General features: G+C 47.4%; 2 protein-coding genes across 3 annotated transcripts; both read right to left on the bottom strand.

The window, feature by feature from the left end:
• Positions 1-2,539: 2,539 nt before the first annotated feature.
• On the bottom strand, positions 2,540-5,774 carry LOC139747045 (uncharacterized). 2 transcript variants are annotated; one of them, XM_071658798.1, is made up of 3 exons: positions 5,650-5,774; positions 3,849-5,241; positions 2,540-3,776 (listed from the first exon to the last, which is right to left on the bottom strand). In XM_071658798.1, exons 1-3 carry the CDS (start codon positions 5,668-5,670, stop codon positions 2,824-2,826), a joined length of 2,367 nt encoding a protein of 788 aa, XP_071514899.1. In that variant the 5' UTR covers positions 5,671-5,774; the 3' UTR covers positions 2,540-2,823. The 2 variants fall into 2 exon arrangements, with proteins under 2 accessions (XP_071514899.1, XP_071514898.1); XM_071658797.1 differs by having other exon boundaries at positions 2,540-5,241.
• Positions 5,775-15,126: 9,352 nt separating this feature from the next.
• On the bottom strand, positions 15,127-19,546 carry LOC139747014 (uncharacterized). The gene is made up of 2 exons (XM_071658749.1): positions 19,407-19,546; positions 15,127-17,337 (listed from the first exon to the last, which is right to left on the bottom strand). Exons 1-2 carry the CDS (start codon positions 19,425-19,427, stop codon positions 15,568-15,570), a joined length of 1,791 nt encoding a protein of 596 aa, XP_071514850.1. The 5' UTR covers positions 19,428-19,546; the 3' UTR covers positions 15,127-15,567.
• Positions 19,547-20,507: the final 961 nt, after the last annotated feature.

Genomic DNA, 20,507 nt, shown 5'->3' with positions numbered 1-20,507 from the left:
ATGTTGTGTATGTTGGTGCTCCTTCTTGTGCTTCCCCCGTAGAGTTTGAATTGGTTTCCTTACGAGGCATCTGGCCGGGCACCGGTCATGTGTTTCCCGCCTCCGGGTGGGAAGCGTCGCGAGGACGGAGAAGGATCTTAAGGAAGAAATATTGACTTGGGAGTAAATACTTCTGTTGTTTGAATGTCACTTGTTAGTTTCTGTGGTTTGAATGAAGGATTACAGTCGATATTCCTATTGTTTTATCTTGGTATTGGAAGGAACGCGACTGCATCATCCCTCTGTTCAAGACACTTTGGACTCCGTGCACCTGAACTTGGAGAAACACCTCCCCGACTGTCCTTCCTGCTAAACTCATCTCTGCCTCCTCCGTCAGGTCTTCCTCGTCATCCACCATACAGAAGGGTTGCAGAAATTGGAGTGCAGGATCATCCTTGGTCTCTCACTGTTCATCCCACCTCTCCCCACCCATCATCACCTGCACCTCATCCGTCAGCTCGGAAAGAAGCTCCTGCACCATTCCCGCCACCGTCATCTCTTGCCACTGGAGATCCCTTGTCCACAAATTGTAGTTCGGCACCACAACTGTATCGAGCTCAGGTGAGGTCGTACAGATCGCTACAAGACCAGGGTTGGTGTACAGGATGGCTGTCTAACCCCCTACCATTACCCCCTTATTACATAGGCCTTACTGCCTTTCTTATGAGTATTTTCTTTTATTGTATTCAGAATTTTGTTGCATCTAGTGAGACATTATCATTATTACTATTGTTATTATTATTATTATTATTATTATTATTATTATTATTATTACTTAATTAATATTGTTATGGTTGAGAGAGGTGATGGCGATGTACTGAAATGGTTTGGACATACAGAGAGGATGAGTGACGAGAGGTTGACAAGAAAGTTAAATGGGTAAGAAGTGAAAGGGAGGAGACAGAATTGGCGATGGAAGGATAGAGTGGAAAAGATTTTCAGTATCAAGAACCTACACATACCTGAAGGTTATAAGCTATGCACGGGATAGAATGAATTAGAGTGATGTGTCAAGCAGGGGGCGACGAGCTCTCAGTGGATTGAACTAGGGCATATGAAACGGTCAGGGGAAATAACAGAGGGCTGTGTGGCACCTCCCACATACTTTCTGCGGTTTCCTCTGATCGTTTCATATGGACTGTTTCATCCCATTAAGCGTACGTTGCCCCCTGTATACCACATCACTCCAGTTCACTCTATCCCATGCACACCTCAGACCCTCCTACATGGTAAGGCTACGATTACCCTAATCCTTTTTCACTTCATCCTTCTATCTCTTTCGCGGTGCTCTTGCTCTCTCTACTTCTGAGACATGTATCCTCTTAGTCCATCTCTCCTCACTCATCCTCTCCATATGTCCCTACGTTCTTCAGTGATGATAGGATCACCACCACGCGTAAGTCTTTCCCAGTCACTCTCGACGTGATCAACCCTCCTCACGCCACATATTATACTTAAAGCATTTCATATCAGCCACATTCGCCTTCTTCCATCCACAGGCTTGTGTTAGTACATAGGTGGCCATCGAGTCGCACCCATACAGCACCGCTGGGACTATACCGTACCATCAGATATATCCATCTTTGTCCGGACATTATTGCCTTGATCATTATCTCTCTCTCTCTCTCTCTCTCTCTCTCTCTCTCTCTCTCTCTCTCTCTCTCTCTCTCTCTCTCTCTCTCTCTGGGAACTGGGTACGTTACCTCGTGTGCAACATGCAAGTCAGACAGAGACAGGAAGATGGTACGTCTGTCGCACATCTATTACGGGCTGGAGTACCTGGTTTGGCACTGCTCATGTCGCCCAGTGCTCAGTGTGGTGCTTCCTGTGCACTGTTCATACTACCCAGTGCTCAGTGTGGTGCCTCCTGTGCACTGCTTATACTACCCAACGCTCAGTGTGGTACTTCCTGTACATTTTTCATACTACCCAGAGCTCAGTGTGGTGCTTCCTGTGCACTGCTCATATTTGTCAGTGCTCAGTGTGGTGCTTCCTGTGCTTTGCTCATACTACCCAGTGCTCAATGTGGTGCTTCCAGTGCACTGCTCATGCCACCCAGTGCTCAGTGTGGGGCTAGGCTTTGCAGTTCTCTGTGTAGTGCTTCCTGTGCATTGCTCATGCCGCCCAATGCTCAGTATCTGGTGCTTCTTGTGGACAGCTCATGCATCTCAATGCTCAGTATCTGGTGCTTCTTGTGCAAAGCTCTTGTTACCTAATGCTCAGTGCCTAGAGCTCACACTATCCACCACAGCATTGCACATTGCATTTGTGTTCTGTGTGGGTCATTCAGCGTTCAGTGCTCAGTGTCGAAGTGTTCAGTATCCACACCAGAGCACCATCAGGCATCTGTGCGGTGTGTGGTTCACAGTACCCAGCGCTCAGCATGACGGTGTTCAGTGCACAGGTTATGATGCAGTGAACTGTGCAGTGACAGATGTGCATATGTTTGCAGTCAAGACCCATTTCCCGGGTGTGGGATTTGGTGTGAAGGAAAGAGACATTAATGCATTTCTTTTTTTTTAATTATTCTTTTCGTTGCAGATGGGACAGAGATAACACATGAAATCTACAGAGAGAGAGAGAAAAAAAAAAATGTTGACATAATGCTTCTAAATACGTAGACATTTACAATATGTGGTGGCCTAACTTTGAATGTGTATGGACAATAAATGTGTATGATTTCACCAGTACCCAAACCTCATTTCGTGCCGACAAATCGTGGGTTCACACAGAACTCCAGATACGTCAAGTAGCGACGGGTCACCTGATGTCTTGTTCACCTGGTTAATCAAAGGTTAGAACATACCCAGATTTGTCACAGTTCTCGGAGGCACCGTACTGATGGAGTTTAATGTTGGAGGAGGCGTCCAGCCTGGAGCCTGCTGACGCGGTTGTGAAGGCGGACGACGCGGCAGAAGTGGCGAAGGCGGCGCCCGTCTGGCTAGAGAATGTGGTGGAAGATGTTGCAGCTTGCCCGGGGGACGCTACGCCACGGAAGGTGGCTGACGCAGGCCCAGATGAAGGACGAGCACCTGGAGAAGATGGAGCAGCCACCTGTCCGGTGGACGCTGCGCCACGGAAGGTGGCTGATGCAGGCCGAGATGGAGGAGGACCTCGAGAAGATGAAACTTGCTCGGTTTCAAAGCCGACGCCCTCGCCGGCCCGGAAGCGGTAGGTGCGACGCGTTCCGTCATCGTCCACGACTGTGTAGGTACCTTGAACGTTGCCGTCGGCGTCAGCGGTCTCTGTGCGGGAATACTGCTCCGAATCAAAGGCGAAGTCGTAGGAGGCATCGGCACTGGAGTCAGCGAGAGGGTCGATAAAGGGAACTTCCTGAACTGGAACTATTCTTCCTGTAGGCTGGCCAGACGGCGCCCCAGGAACCTTTGGTCCTACAGGAATGTGCGCACCCTCGGCGATGAATCCTGTGGCGGAACTTGCTTCATACTGAATAGCTCGTCGCTGTCCATCATCGGCAACAAAATCAAAGTCTCCCACAACATTGTTGTCTTTGTCGCCAGACTCTGCTCGTGAGTGACTGGACGTCTCGTAGGCAAAGGAGTAACTACCATCTGGAGAAAGTTGGCTACGAGTGTTGGCAGGTTCAAATGGTTGGCCCTGTTGACGCGTTAAGGGACGTGAAGAGAAGGAGGAAGGGCTGGCGCCTGCAGGAGTGCCAGGGAAAGAAGGAGATGGGACGCCGGCAGGAGTTCCAGAGAAGGAGGAAGGGCTGGCACCTGCAGGAGTGCCAGAGAAGGAGGAAGCGCGGGCACCTGCGGGAGTGCCAGAGAAGAAAGGAGTGGGAGAACCTGCAGGAGTGCCTGGGAAGGAAGAAGTGGGGGAGCCTGCGGGAGTACCAGGGAAAGAGGAAGGGCGCGCGCCTGCGGGAGTGCCACGGTAAGAAGTAGTAGGGAAGCCTGCGGAAGTGCCTGGGAAGGAAGGAGTGGGAGAGCCTGCAGGAGTGCCAGGGAAGGAGGGTGTGCGGGCTGCTGCTGGACTACGGAAAGAGGTTTGTGGTCTTGACAAGCTGGGTGATGTAGTCTGAGAGCCAACGGGTGACTGTGGTGCTTGAGGAAGATGGTCTCCCTCAGCCAGGAATCCCGTGTCACTACCAGCTTCATATGTGACTTTTCTTGTGACACCGTCGTCAGCCACGAAAGAAAACTGTCCCTCAACATTGAGGTCAGCATCGGCAGACTCGGACCGTGAGTGGTCACCGGCGTCGTAGGCAAATGAGTAAGATGCATCAGATTGTGCGCCACTTCGCTGGTAAGATACTGCTCCTGCAGGGGAACCTGGAGTGGCACCGAAGGGTCTTGAAGAAGGTCTTCCTGTTCCTACAGGGGAACCTGGAGTGGCACCGAAGGGGGTTGATGAAGGTCTTCCTACTCCTGCAGGGGAACCAGGAGTGGCACCGAAGGGTCTTGAAGAAGGTCCTGTTCCAACAGGGGAACCTGGTGTGGCACTGAAGGGGGTTGATGAAGGTCGTGAGGCTGCAGAAGCTCTGAAGGTTGTAGAAGGAGTAGCAGAAGTTTGTGAAGGTCGTGTGGAGGATGTTGTTCCGGTAGCGCTGGAGGCAGAGAACCGGCCGGCAGAAGATGAGAGTCGTGTTGCAGCTGGAGTGGCCCCGGGAGCCTCTGGTGCTTGTGGAAGATCGTCGCCCTCGATGACAAAACCAGTACCACGGCCGGCAGTGTATGTGTAGGTTCGTGTACGACCTTCCTCGTCAGTGTAGGTGTAAGAGCCACGCACATTGCCGTCTGAGTCACTCTGCTCGGCGCGTGCCTGTCCACCCTCGGCGAACTGGAATCCATAGGAAGCGTCAGCTGTGGGATCGGCGAGAGGATCTACGAAAGGTGGGCGAGCTCGAGCTGCCGCGTGAGCTGCAGCGAAGTCCGGGTGTGGGGCAGGTATGTGGTCACCCTTGGCTACGAAACCCCCTTCGTCAGCTTGGTACTGAAGATAGACATTATTGCCGTCAGGATCAGTGTAGCCGAAGTCACCATCTACCTTACCAACTCGAGGTGAACGAGCTCTTTCGAAGGCTCCCTCGCCAGTATCGTAGCCGTACTTGAAGGTTCCGTCCTTATGGAGGACGTAGTACTGGGAACGCCGTCCAGTTCCAACTTGGGGAATCTTGTAGGCACTTTCGTCGGGCTGAGGCAAACTCAGCGCGCTAACCGCTAATGCGGACAACAGCGCCTGCAACAGAGACAACTTTCGCTATTACACCAAATATATGAATAATACTAACTAGATATTGTGGTCAAACACTTATGCATTTAGAATACTTGTATAATTATGTGTTTCTTCTGAAATGAATTTTCAATTGCATAGACACTTGAAGTAAAGGTAAGAGTACAGTGTGGAACTGGGTAGTCCAGACCTTTGCTAGTGTTAACGAAGTTAAAGACAAGAGATAAACCATTACGTTGTAATTGCGTGAAAGATGATTGGAGTAAGTGTTACCATTTGTGATAATTACGAGTTCTTAATGCCGTTCTTCACTGTCAAGAAAGGTCGGTGGTGAGGGAGTCATTAAGCAGGAGTCAATGTTGGTCAGTTGGAAAGAAGTGGGTCTTATGCGTCAACATTTGTGGTGAGCATTACCAAGCTAGTCCAGAGGGCCATGGTGTGTAGTGGACGGTGTGGCTGCCGGCCGAGCTCTGCTGTCTTGTGCCTTCCTCACCCTCCTTATATCCCACACTCGGGGCAGAACCACCGCCGACCTCGCACCTCTTAACCCGTTACTGACTGATCCGGATTTTACCCTGTCTCTCAACAGCGTAACATTAGTGGGAAAGTTACACTACCATCACTTGAGTCAAGTTTATCGCCTTGGATGTTCCTTCTTGTGTTCTGACTCTAAAAAAAAACAGTTGTCTGTGTTCCAAGCAGAATAGCAAGATTGAAAAATTCATTATATATATATATATATATATATATATATATATATATATATATATATATATATATATACAGATGTTTGTCACCTAAAGCAACCAGTATCATTAGTACAAACTTGCTTTGGAGACGCTAAGATCGATCTTCATATGTTATCGTAACAACTGACTTTCCTTGAAATGAGAAGGTCTTCTGAGTTTACATCCCTTCATGAAAAACCAGAGGACGTAATGAACAATCGTATATATGCGTCCTCTTGCAATCCAGAAACTTTAGTACATATGATTCAAGGATACGCTACAGCTAGTAGTAGGGAAAGGATGGACGCTTTTGGAGCAAGTTCTACGACGAGGTTATGTAACACCACTGATGCAACCTCAGCGAAGGTTACTTGTCACTTAAACGTAACTAAAAGCAGTCGGTGACGCTATATATATATATATATATATATATATATATATATATATATATATATATATATATATATATATATACATACAATGTGCATATGATTCTTGTATAGGGTGCAGTGGCTCCTTTGTTGACTGCTCCATCTCTGCTACAATACAGTTACCCTGTGGAAATAAGTTTGTTAAACCTTAGTAGGTTATCCTAGTGGAAGCTGCTACGTACCTTATTGTGGTATATTGCACATGTGTACACCTGTCATAATGCACTAGGTTCCCTGAATAAAGTCAATCAGTCAGTCAATCATTATGTTATACAAGACAAGATGGCAGGCAACACTGTTCGTCGCTTGGTTTTTCGTAATAATATTACATAAGTGAAGTTCCCTTGTCCACTTGACATAAAAACGTCTACGTTATTTCGTTGATCTGCCTGACTTATATTCCCCATTCTTCTCCTGGCCCATATTTTCAAGTTTCCCAATAGTTTCGTATTTTACGTTCAAGACTCATGGTTTTTCACCAGACAGAACTACGCTTCATATTAAGCTTATCTGTTCGTTTTCCTGTTTTAGTTCAAGCTTACCTGTGAAGAGCCTTTTCACTTTGAGAGTTGCTTCTTCGCCCTTCACCCATAGGAGTTCTCGTCCTCATATCCATTTAAAGTTTCCATTCAGTGTATAGATATATATTTTTTAAAGGGATGTATGTAGTTGCAATGGAGTCTTAACGACCAGGGCGAAAACTTATGTAATAATGCTAAATTCGGCGTGTCGTTCATAAATCAGAATTTTACTCTTGGTTTATATTAAGGATTTGTTAGATGGAAGTGAACCAGCACGACAATGATGTCGTTGGGCCTAGTTACAGTGTGGCAGCCTAGCACCCTAAGTCTGGTACCCTATATCTGGTAGCCTAGTTACTTAGTCAATGGGCTTAATTACAGGACCCGAGTCTGGAGTGTGGTAGCGTAGATTCTGGTAGTTTAGGTTTGGTAGCCTAACCTGACCTGGTAGCATGGTGTAGTAAGGTTGCACGAGGCAAACCCGCGCCAATTTTCACCCATACAAAAATTCTTCTTCTTGTTGCGTGGTAAACCTAAGCTTGTCACCCATACAAATATTCTTGTTTTTTTTTGTATGGTAACCCAAAGCCACTTATATTATCGTAGGTATCATTTGTGTTTAAGTATCTTCTGGTTTGTATTTTCCTGCCAAGTGACCGTCGGACACTTCAGACATTTATTTCTAAAACAGAATTTTTTTTATTTAAGTTAGGATTGTGTGTGTGTGTGTGTGTGTGTGTGTGTGTGTGTGTGTGTGTATTTCAATGGAGGGGTAATGAAAGCGCCTGATATAAATATTGGTTGTTAAAGTTACGGTACGGGAACTTTACATTCTGTTTTAAGTTAAAAATTATGGTTCCGGTAAAGTTAGCTTCGGTTAGATTAGGTTAGGTTAACGAAATAACGCAAAACTAACTGGAACTTGAACGTTCTTTAGCTTTAAGTTAGATTTTGTTACTCGAGTTAGTTACTGAATGCGTCAGCTATATTTTTTTTTTATTTTTTGTTAGTATCTGATAATTTTGGATGATTTCGTATATCTGTGTTTTTGCCCAGAATTGGTAGTTAAAGGTGTTCTCGAGGCGACAAGGAACTCTAGAACTGCCTGACGGTCTAGTTACTCTCGTTTAATGGTTCGTCTTCTCCAAAAATGAAAAAAAATAGATCGGTTATTACCTTGAGGTGTGTGGCTAGGTCAGCGTAGATGAGTTTGGATCTAGAGAATAAAGACTTATTAGCTAAGTTTCATAGTGTCACCAGAATGAACATTTGTTAGACGGATTTACAATTTAGTTAAAAAAATGAATAATTTCTCAATCCATTTTCGTTAATGATACTACGGTAGCGACAGTAATTAATTCATAAACATATTGAACTGAATTAATTCAGTTGTCACATTACCATATACAGAATACTTAGTAGTTTTTTTTTTTTATGCTAGCTGAGACGGCACGTTGTATCGACTAGCTCCTGGGTGTAGATGAACAGCTGGTTTGACTGCGGGCCGACTGCCACAAACCAGGATTCGAACCTATGCGCTCGACCCTTGCCGGCCCGTGAATGTGTCACGGTCATGAACGCGAACCGCTACGCGACGCCACGGAGGTCCCATTCAAGGTAATGTTTCTCATACATATAGTGTAATATATTGACACCGAGACATTCCGAAAGTAACAAAAACTGGTACTCATCTTTTTTCCGGGTTATAAACTCTGGAGAAATGTTGGGGATGGATCCTGTGACGAATTACGTAAAGACCCTGATATTCACATTATTTACCTCGTACGATAATTACTTGTTTCGTTGGTGCTACGTCTCTGGCCATCCTGACAAGATCTTCCTCTAGTCTGTCTTTGCTCCGTCTGGCAGCAGCTCCCAACAGGTGTCGCCTGCTCTTCGTGTAGTTATCGTTCCCTTGTCTTCACTCCGTCTGGCAACACTTCCATCAATGGTCTCTTTCGCTCTTCTTCAGGCTTTTTCCTTAATTGTGAGCTCGTTTGGCGGTAGTTTGCATGGCCGTTTTTTTTTTTTTTTGTTTTTTTTTGCGAATTTCTTGCTTACATCCATCTTCGTAACCCAGATCTTGTTTGGGCATTTTAGTACACCTTCACATACTGTAATGAAGACATTGAATTTAGGCGAGGGGTCCCCCCGCTGTGGAAAATATTTCGATAAAAGGGAATGCAGACTTTTGAGTTGTGAAAAGGTGGGGATGATCACTTGGAGCCACCGCGCCGTGGAGCCTTCGGAAACAGATCGAACTTTGCGATGACGCAGAGGTACTTGCCATGTCTCCGTGGTGTGAGGCATGTTGCCCGTACCGTTGCTGAGGGTCGCGTAGGCGGAATCCTTCATCGAACTATCATCCTGTTATCCTCAAAATACAATTTATTATGCTTTCCACAGCTTCTTGTATACCACGTTTCGTTTTGGATCTTCGCATTCATATAATGCTACGTTTCGTCTTGGATCTTCGCATTCATATAATGCTGGAGCAACACAGAAGTAGCTGGTAATACAGTTATTTATTGGACCGGTAGATCCCAGAGATCTGTCACGGCTCAGAGCATCACTTTCATTTTTTTTTTTTTTATGGTGACCACAACGGCCCTGGAAAAATAACATGCCCCAGTCAAGGCCGCCATCTCGGGTGAAAGAAAAAAAGATAAAGAAGAAAGTAGAGATTAACCAGGGCTCCGTGTGTGTTTGTAGGGCCTGGCTCTTCAAGGAGGAAAGGTTCAATGATGAGGGAATGACAAAAGAAGGAAGAGAATTCCACAGCTTAGGTGTTCGAGGGAAGAAGGAGGAGGAGGTTCATAACAGCCAGTTCTCTAGCTCTTAGCTGAGATACGGTAGTGAGTCATGTCTTGAGAACTGCCAATATACTACTCGTTATTGTGTCATGAAACTCCGGACTTATGTTACCCACAACCTCAGGTGGGTGGTGGGGTGAGGATGAAAAGGAGGGAGGTCGTGCATGCCATTTGCGTTAAGATGAGGTGCGGCAAAGCGGTGGTCGGTTGTAGGTGTGACTGCGGTTGGGTTTTCCAAGAAAGTGGGTGAGAATGCTGTCGATCGGTTAGTGTGGGTGTCTGACGTTTGAATGGCCAAAGGTGAGGGTGCCAGAGGTTGAGCAAAATGCCTGCACACTTCCCTTGTATAAGGAGAATGGAGGCAAAAGGATGTGCTCGAACTACTGAGGTAGAAGAGTGGGCATTAAGCGGGTGGTGGTGTGCAGAGAAGCTACGTGGTTCCAGCAGAGGTAGAGGATGTGCAGACCCGATGTTTGTTTTGAAGAATTTTTGTGAGGAATTCTTGAAGGAGAAGGATCTGTATTTTTTTTTTTTTTTTTTTTTACTATTTTGAAGGCTTCAGCCAAGGACGAAAGTCCACATTAAGGCCGTGCCCTAATTGAAATATAGAGAGAATCATTAAACGGAAAAAGAAAAGACAAGGGAAAGTATTTGCGAATTTTTGAGAAAGTTAAAAACCTGTCTTTTGAAATGTGCTAGGTCATAGTCATTTGGAAAAGAATGGGAAAGTAGAGAGATTCAAAGATTCGACGTGTAGGGAAAGAAACAGTTATCAAATTGGCCCACCCCGGAGTTGCTGATGGCCACACAATAATTGCAGCAGCTTGCCGAGTATTGCGTGATCTAGCTAGTGCTGTGGGCACACAGGTAGCCAGCTATCGGGAGCAAAAACTAAAGTAATACCTATAGAAGAGGGAAAGTGAACCAACGATTCGGTGCAAGGCAAGGGGGGTCAAGTTTTAGAAGTTAGCCTGAGACAGTTTATAAGGCGGATCACTTTCGACTCCACTTTGTCAAGTAAGGATGCAGAGCTAGAACCACCCCAGATGTGAGAGCTGTACTCCATACAAGGATGAATCAGCCTCTTGTATAAATGGAGCAAACTGTTCAGAAAGAGAAGGTTACGACATGTAAACAGGACACCCAGTTTCTTAAGAGACAGACACGGTTATTCCTGTAATGTGGGGTTTCCAAGAAATAGAGAGGCTGTTACAGTAATACCAAGTATGTTCATTGAGTCAAGAGATGGAATTCCAGAACCGTCAAAGGAGCAAGGAGAGTTGTGAGGAGTTTTCGATAGAGAGATGGGTAGGAACTGGGCATTTATGGATCTGAAAAAATGAGGGTATGATAGGGTTGACGAAGATGCCTCGTAGAAGGTGATACGAAGATATATATATATATATATATATATATATATATATATATACTGTGTGGTAGAAAAGCTACTGAATGCAATGAGCTTTTGCTGGAAGAGTACAGCATTTTAGCGAAAAGAGAGGGACGAGGGTAAGTGATTCTTAGCGAAGATGGGTCTGCATCAAGGATGTGTGATGTCACCATGGCTATTTAATCTCTTCTTATACGAGCTGGTCAGGGAGGTGAATACGAGGAGAGGTGAGCATCGGTTAGAAGTAAGTTGGATCATGGTTGCATATGGGAGCGTCTTGCTCTTACTGGGTTAAAGTGAGGCTTGGGTTCTGGTGCGTTTTGCATTGTATACAAAGACTGAGTGTTTACAAGTGAAGCCTTTGTTCGTTTGTCCCTGATGCCATGTCGTTGAGGCGGGAAGGCGGTTAGGTATAGAAAAGGATATATATATATATATATATATATATATATATATATATATATATATATATATATATATATATATGTATATATATATAGGTATTTTTCAGTTTGATTTTTCCATTTCTCGCTTAGCGAAGTAGCGCCGGGAACAGACGAAGAACGGACTCATTTATTCACGTTCACTCTTACTGACTGTCATGTACAGTGCATCGAAACCAGAGCCCCCTAAACATTCATATCCCACAGACCTTACCCTAGACTTCCCATTCCCATGTCATATACCTTGGTCCAACCAATTGACAGCACGTCGCCCCCGTATACCACATCACTTCAGATCGCTCCATCCCATGCATCATGGTTCTCACCGCCGTGTATGTTCAGGCCCTGATGACTTTAAGCGTCTTTCACTCCATCCTTCCATCTCTTTCATCCGTCTGTTCTGACGCATATGTCTTCTTAATCAATCTCTTTTCACTCATCCTCTCCATATGTCCAAACCATCTCAGCGCGCACTCGGCTTATTATCACATGTCTCTTTTACACTGTTGTTCCGTACGGGATCAACCCTCCTCACGCCACATAGAGTTGGTAAGTTGTTCATATGCAGTACGTCCACACCTCTACCGTTCCCTTGCATTCAGAGCCCAAGACTCGCATCCCTCCGATGCCGTCGGGACTACCATACCTTCAAACATACCCATCCTCGTCCGAACAGGCAGTGACAACCCCCTCCTCCCTCTACACCCTTCAGTGTACCCCAGGATCTCTGCTCCCTCTCCTGCTCATGTCAGCTCCCATGCTCCCGTCCGCTGCCATATCCACTCTCTCAGCTGCCTATGGCTTAAAGCATGGCACTTCCTCCATGTTCTCCTCCCTCCCTACCTCCCTCTCAGACTCGTACTCAACCCATCCTGTCTCGCTGCCCTTTCTTGTACTGATGGTAACCTCACCTCTTCACTCTCACACACTCCCACTATCTCGGAGCACACTAGCTTTTGGAACGTCTCTCTCGACTCTGCCTCCAGATCTCTGGGGATGTACTAGTGACCTATTCCACCACAGAGGGGAGGGGGGGGGACTCATTCTCTGGGGATGTACTCGCGAGTGAGTACCAAGGACGCGAGCTGAGCAAAGAACGTCTGGAACCCCCGGAGCCTCTGGAGCGTGTGTGTTGGTCTTCGGAGACCTTGAGCAGCACTGTCGAGTGTGTCTTCATGGGCAGGAGGTACCCGGGGTGGCATGGTCGACATGCACACGCCAACCCCGAACACAGGTCGACGAAGTGTTGTATGATGAAATTATAGGAAAGGAAAAGAAAAAGAAAGAATTACATCACATTTACTTGAGCTTCTCATGTGTTACTTGACCTTGCGTTGCCTTGGGAGTGAAGAGGATGTGGGGGGAAAAGACGAAGGAATGAAGGAAGGAAGGAAGGAAAAAGCATATCTCTCCAAGTGAAGGAGGAATATACATGGCTTGGATCAGGGCATTCATTTGCCTACTACGCCACGTCCCAGTACGAAAAATGATCAGTTACGGACATTACAACACACTGTGGGGTAGATGAGATCCCCCCACCCGGAAAAAGGGAATATATTTTAAGTAGAAGAATAATTGCGGTGATTATAACCACAGCCCCCTCACCCACTCACCGTCGTCCCCCAGCTCTTGGGGACCATTGTGACGTTGATCATGGATCGCTTCCGGGACGGAGTGGAGGATGTCGTGATTACCCAACATGGTGGAGGAGAGGTTCTCTCCATGTGATTATGACCCAACATGTTGGAGGAGAGGTTCCCTCCATGTGATTATGGTCCAACATGATGGAGGAGAGGTTCCCTCCATGTGATTAAGGCCCAACATGGTGGAGGAGAGGTTCTCTCCATGTGATTATGACCCAACATGATGGAGGAAAGGTTCTCTCCATGTGATTATGACCCAACATGATGGAGGAGAGGTTCTCTCCATGTGATTATGGTCCAACATGATGGAGGAGAGGTTCTCTCCATGTGATTATGGTCCAACATGATGGAGGAGAGGTTCTCTCCATGTGATTATGACCCAACATGATGGAGGAAAGGTTCTCTCCATGTGATTATGGCCCAACATGATGGAGGAGAGGTTCTCTCCATGTGATTATGGCCCAACATGATGGAGGAGAGGTTCTCTCCATGTGATTATGGTCCAACATGGTGGAGGAGAGGTTCTCTCCATGTGATTATGGTCCAACATGTTGGAGGAGAGGTTCTCTCCATGTGATTATGGTCCAACATGTTGGAGGAGAGGTTCTCTCCATGTGATTATGGTCCAACATGGTGGAGGAGAGGTTCTCTCCATGTGATTATGGTCCAACATGTTGGAGGAGAGGTTCTCTCCATGTGATTATGGTCCAACATGGTGGAGGAGAGGTTCTCTCCATGTGATTATGGTCCAACATGGTGGAGGAGAGGTTCTGTCCATGTGATTATGACCCAACATATTGGAGGAGAGGTTCTCTCCATGTGATTATGACCCAACATATTGGAGGAGAGGTTCTCTCCATATGATTATGACCCAACATATTGGAGGAGAAGTTCTCTCCATGTGATTATGACCCAACATATTGGAGGAGAGGTTCTCTCCATATGATTATGACCCAACATATTGGAGGAGAAGTTCTCTCCATTCCTAGTTCTCTTTGTCACATGACGACCATTGTCTTAACCCTCAGTATTTATCATAGGTTAAGGTGGAGCTGCCTTACTCTCTCCTCTCATGTAAGATATACGTTCCTGGAATGGTGTAAATATGGTTCTCAGGGCTAGTGGTGTGAGGCAGGGAGAGGGCGTCTAGCTGGCTCTTCGTCTGAGCAGGAGGGCCTCCCATACAGAGGGGTCTTATGGGGTACCTGGAGGTGACCAAGTACACACACACACGTCTCATATTTCACTGAAACGTCTCGTGTTTCACTGAAATGTTCCAGTGCTTCTGTGCCTGTGAACTGTTCAGTTTATGGATCAGACCTGTGGTGTGTGTGTGTGCCATGTCTGACACTCGAACCATATCCTGATATTCTATACATCCCATGTTGTGTATCGGATCAGAAACCATATAAGGAAGAGTGGATTTGATGAGGTAGATTCAGTGTTTACGTTCATGATCGAGTCTCTTCTGGGGGAAGGTAAGCGTTGTTCTTTTGTCACAGGTCGTTTTGACCAAAGACGATTTCTGAGTTCGTGTTGAGTTGATACTGTTTTTCCAGTGTAACTATAACTATAAGGTTCTGTAAATATATATATATATATATATATATATATATATATATATATATATATATATATATATATATATATATATATATATATATATATATATATATATATATGTATATATATATATATATATATATATATATATATATATATATATATATATATATATATATATATATATGTATATCATACAAACCTTCAACAGACAGGATTGAACCCAGGACCCCTGTGCCACAGGGTTCGATCCTGGCTGTTGGAGATTTGTATGTTCTATAAAGGTGCGCGTTCCTATGCACTTTGTTCGTATATTTATATACATATATTTATATCAAAGGTCAAATAAAATATGATGATCATCTTCAAAACTTTATAAATTGCGTGGATAATCATGGCTAAATATGGGAGTTAGTGTCTTGGATGAGATGTTCGGTACAGTTGTTATATAAAAAAAAAAAACACACATATATAGCATGCATGAGGCCACTCAACCTGCAGGGGGTGGAGTGTAAGATGATCATGTTAGTTGGGTGCTGGATGACGTATGATCGTCCTGAGTACAGCCAGCGGATCTGTGTTCCCGTCACCGTAACCTGTTGGACTGCAGAGGTTGGTAGCTCTCGTGCACTAGCGTGTACGTACGCACGTACGTGAACGTAGTACGTCATTGTACCCGTCTGAAGTGCGCGTGATGGATGTATCATGTGAGTGTGGGTTCTATTCTCGAGAGCAGTGGAGGAGGGTCAGCGGTGCGTGGCTCCCATCTGCCTCTCCTCGTCGACGCTTTCGCTCCGTGTTTAGTCGAACTTCAAGACGTAGCCGTACTTCTCGGCGTTATCTGTGGCAGCGTACTGGTTTAGCGTGAAGCCAGGGAAGAGTTCCTGTCTGGTAGACTGGGTGAAGGAGGTCCTCAGAGGGGACGTCGAGGAGGAGAAGGTGGCGGGCTGAGTGTATGCGAATGGTCGAGATGTCACCGAAGTCTGGGTCGCTGGTCGGCGCGCTGACGAGGTGCCTCTGAAAGGGGATGGGACGGAGTAGGTCGTTGACGGACCCACAGAAACCGCACCAGCTGCTGCGGACGAGGTTGCTGTGCCTGCGCTGCCGTGCAAGGTTGAAGCATACGTAGCGGAAGCAGGGCGGGATGGAGGAGGACCTCGAGAAGACGAGACTTCCTCGGTTTCGAAGCCGACGCCCTCGCCGGCCCGGAAGCGGTAGGTGCGACGCGTTCCGTCGTCGTCCACGACTGTGTAGGTACCTTGAACGTTGCCATCGGCGTCAGCGGTCTCTGTGCGGGAATACTGCTCCGACTCGAAGCCGAAGTTGTAGGAGGCGTCGGTGTTGGAGTCAGCCAGAGGGTCGATGAAGGGGACCTCTTGAACGGGGACGATTTTGCCGGTAGGCTGGCCAGACGGCGCCCCAGGCACCTCGGGTCCTACAGGAATGTGCGCACCCTCGGCGATGAATCCTGTGGCGGAGCTTGCCTCATACTGGATAGCTCGTCGCTGGCCATCGTCATCTGCGACGAAGTCGAATTCTCCCACAACGTTGTTGTCTCCGTCGCCAGACTCGGCTCGCGAGTGACTGGACGTCTCGTAGGCAAAGGCGTAACCACCATCAGACGTCAGCTGACTGCGAGTATTGGCAGGTTCAAATGGTCTGGTCTGTTGACGGGTTGAAGCTTGGGAAGAGGTTGTGTACTGAGTCTGGGCGCCTGTAAAGGTAGGGCGACGAAAAGCCGTGGAAGTGCGGGTGATGGAGGGAGTGTGTGACACTGCAGTGGTGCGTGATGCTGTTGGACTGCGGTACTGAGTAGAGAAGCTTCCTGAAGTTGTTGCTGAAGTGCCACTGAAGGGGCGAGCTGGACGACGTGGGCTGGCAGAGGATGCCCTGAAGGCGGTTACAGCTGAAGCGGTGGAGGATGTTGTTCCGGTAGCGCGGGAGGCAGAGAACCGGCCGGCAGAAGATGAGAGTCGTGTTGCAGCTGGAGTGGCCCCGGGAGCCTCTGGTGCTTGTGGAAGATCGTCGCCCTCGATGACAAAACCAGTACCACGGCCGGCAGTGTATGTGTAGGTTCGTGTACGACCTTCCTCGTCAGTGTAGGTGTAAGAGCCACGCACATTGCCGTCTGAGTCACTCTGCTCCACTCGCGCAAGCCCGTCCTCGGCGAACTGGAATCCGTACGAAGCGTCGGTGTTCCCGTCGGCGAGAGGATCTACGAAGGGTGGGCGAGCTCGAGCTGCCGCGTGAGCCGCATCGAAGTCCGGGTGTGGGGCAGGTATGTGGTCCCCCTTGGCCACGAAGCCTCCCTCACCAGCTTTGTACTGGAGGGTGACAGTGTTGCCGTCGGGGTCCCTGTAGCCGAACTCTCCGTCCTGGCGGCCAGCCTGCTTGAGTCGAGCGCTCTCGAAGGCGCCGTCGCCGGTGTCGTAGCCGTACTTGTAGGTTCCGTCGTTGTGGAGGACGTAGTACTGGGAACGCCGTCCAGTTCCAACTTGGGGAATCTTGTAGGCACTTTCGTCGGGCCGAGGCAAACTCAGCGCGCTAACCGCTAATGCGGACAACAGCGCCTGCAACAGAGACAAAAGCTGTGTTAACGGAAAGGAGATTTTTTGTGGTGTCCTGGCTTCAGAAGGGGATAACATGCGCCCTCTCGAGACGAGGCTTTTTTGGTGTCATGACGATGTAATGCTTGACTGGGGAATATAACATATTCAACACATAGACAACTATATATATATATATATATATATATATGTATATATATATATATATATATATATATATATATATATATATATATATATATATATATATATATATATATTTTCATACTATTCGCCATTTCCCGCGATAGCGAGGTAGCGTTAAGAAGAGAGGACTGGGCCTTTGAGGGAATATCCTCACCTGGCCCCCTTCTCTGTTCCTTCTTTTGGGGGGAAAAAAAAGAAAAAAAAAGAAATATATATATTATGCCTCAAATCTACGATGGTTAGTCAACACTTTATATATATGATGTAATTCACTGTCACCTTAATCTAGAGGGAAGGAAAGATCAAAGTTGAGAATTTCGTGATGGTAAATTGTGTGACGTCCTGGTGGTAGATGAACTTTGTGTGGTGGTTCGATCGTGGAGAATGGTGTGGTGTCGTGTAGATGGTGTGGTGTCGTGTGGCAGATGGTGTGGCGTCGTGTGGTAGATGGTGTGGCGTCGTGTGGTAGATGGTGTGGCGTCGTGTGGTAGTAGGTGTGGCGTCGTGTGGTAGATGGTGTGGCGTCGTGTGGTAGTAGGTGTGGCGTCGTGTGGTAGATGGTGTGGCGTCGTGTGGTAGTAGGTGTGGCGTCGTGTGGTAGATGGTGTGGCGGCGTGTGGTAGTAGGTGTGGCGTCGTGTGGTAGTAGGTGTGGCGTCGTGTGGTAGATGGTGTGGCGTCGTGTGGTAGATGGTGTGGCGTCGTGTGGTAGATGGATGTGGTGTGGCAGTGGCAGCTATGCAGAGGTTGCAAATGGTGATCATTTCTTGTGGTGATGGTGATGAAATGGTGTAGAGGGTATATGGTGACAGTTTGATGATGATGTAGGGTATATAGTGATAGTATATGGTATAGCTTGGGTGTGGTGATGGTAAGATGATGGTATGGCGTGGGATGTGGTGATGGTAAGATGATGGTATGGCGTGGGTGTGGTGATGGTCAGATGATGGTATGGCGTGGGGTGTGGTGATGGTCAGATGATGGTATGGCGTGGGGTGTGGTGATGGTAAGATGATGGTATGGCGTGGGTGTGGTGATGGTCAGATGATGGTATGGCGTGGGTGTGGTGATGGTCAGATGATGGTATGGCGTGGGTTGTGGTGATGGTCAGATGATGGTATGGCGTGGGTTGTGGTGATGGTCAGATGATGGTATGGCGTGGGGTGTGGTGATGGTCAGATGACGTGTGATGATGAAAATTTGTGTTGCAGCCTTGTATATCCTCGAACAAAACCCACATGTACACACACACACACACACACACACGTATGAAACACCACCAAGAAGAACTGAATCACTTGTGGTCGATGGTATTCTGAGTCGTGGCAGACAACACTGTGTTTCGGGTTAGATGGATCGTAGTGTTGTGTGATCGTTCGATCCCCTGTTTTATGGGTTCTCTGTTGGTGTCACGCGTTTCTGATTCACGTGAAGAATCCTTTGTGTTGTTTCAGGAAGTGATTCAGTCATGTGTTTCTCTTGAATGTTCAGTTATGTGTCTCACTTCAAGGTTCAGTTGTGTTTCACAAGAAGATTCAGTCATGTGTTGCACGTGAGGGTTCTTATGTATGGTCCACTTGTGTGCTTCACTTGGTTTCTATATGTGTTTCACTTGAAGGTTCTGTTGTGTGTTTCACAAGAAGATTTAACCATTTTCAAGTGAGGGTTCAGATGTATGGTTCACTTCTGTGCTTCACTTGGTTCATATATGTGTTTCACGCGAACGTTCATTTGTATGGTTCACTGGTGTGTGTTACTTGGTTCATATATGTGTTTCCCGTGAAGGTTCACTTGTGTAGTTTCACAAGAAGATTGAACCGAGTGTTTCACAGGGGGGGGGGTCACTTCCGGGGAGTTGGGGGGGAGGGAGGCGATTGGGTTTCCTACCAAGCTAGTCCAGGAGGCCATGATGGGCGGCGGTGCGGGCGGCGGGGCGGGCGAAGGGTGTGGGAGGAAAGATGCTGGCGCTCTGGTCGCCGCTGAAGGTCTGCTGCCAACTTGGGCCGCCAGCCCCTTTTTATATCTCCGCCGACCCCCGACCCCAGCCACCACCCACCCCGCCCTGCGCCACCTCTGACCTCATCTTCCCATGACATTTTCGTGGCCATCCTGCACCGTTGGTTGGGTTACCTCGTCTTAGGAAGCGAGGCTGCTGGACCGCTGGCGTACCTCTCTGGATCACTAACTGGAAAGGTCACTGGAACATCGAGTTACATCTCTGGACAACGTCCACATCGCTAGAACATCGAGGTATCTCTCGGGACCAGATCGCTGGAACGTTGAAGTATCTCCCTGTACCATCATCACATCGCTGGAACATCGAGGAACCTATCTAGACTAACACCACATCGCTGGAACATCGAGGAACCTATCTAGACCAACACCACATCACTGGAACATCGAGGAACCTCTCTGGACAAGGACCACATCGCTGGAACATCGAAGTATCTCTCTGGACCATCACCACATGGCTGAAACATCGAGGAATCTCTCTGGGCCAACACCATATTATATGACCATTAAGGTACCTCTCTGGATCCTGGACTATCATCACATCGCTGGAACCTCTCTCGACCAACGCCACATCGCTGGAACATTGAGGCACCTCCCTGGACCAACACCACATCGCTAGAACGTCGAAGTATCTCCCTGTACCACCATCACATCGCTGGAACATCGAGGAACCTATTAGACCAACACCACATCACTGGAACATCGAGGAACCTATCTAGACCAACACCACATCGCTGGAACATCGAGGAACCTATCTAGACCAACACCACATGGCTGGAACATCGAGGAACCTATCTAGACCAACACCACATCGTTGGAACATCGAGGAACCTATCTAGACCAACACCACATGGCTGGAACATCGAGGAACCTATCTAGACCAACACCACATCGCTGGAACATCGAGGCACCTTCCTGGACCAACACCACATCGCTGCAACGTCGAAGTACCTCCTCGGAGTACTTGGCCAGATC

This window comes from Panulirus ornatus, chromosome 67 (assembly GCF_036320965.1).
Source record: "Panulirus ornatus isolate Po-2019 chromosome 67, ASM3632096v1, whole genome shotgun sequence".
Classification (NCBI taxonomy): domain Eukaryota; kingdom Metazoa; phylum Arthropoda; class Malacostraca; order Decapoda; family Palinuridae; genus Panulirus; species Panulirus ornatus.
The sequence above is the reverse complement of the archived record's forward strand: the minus strand, read 5'-3'. Positions and strand labels throughout refer to the sequence as shown.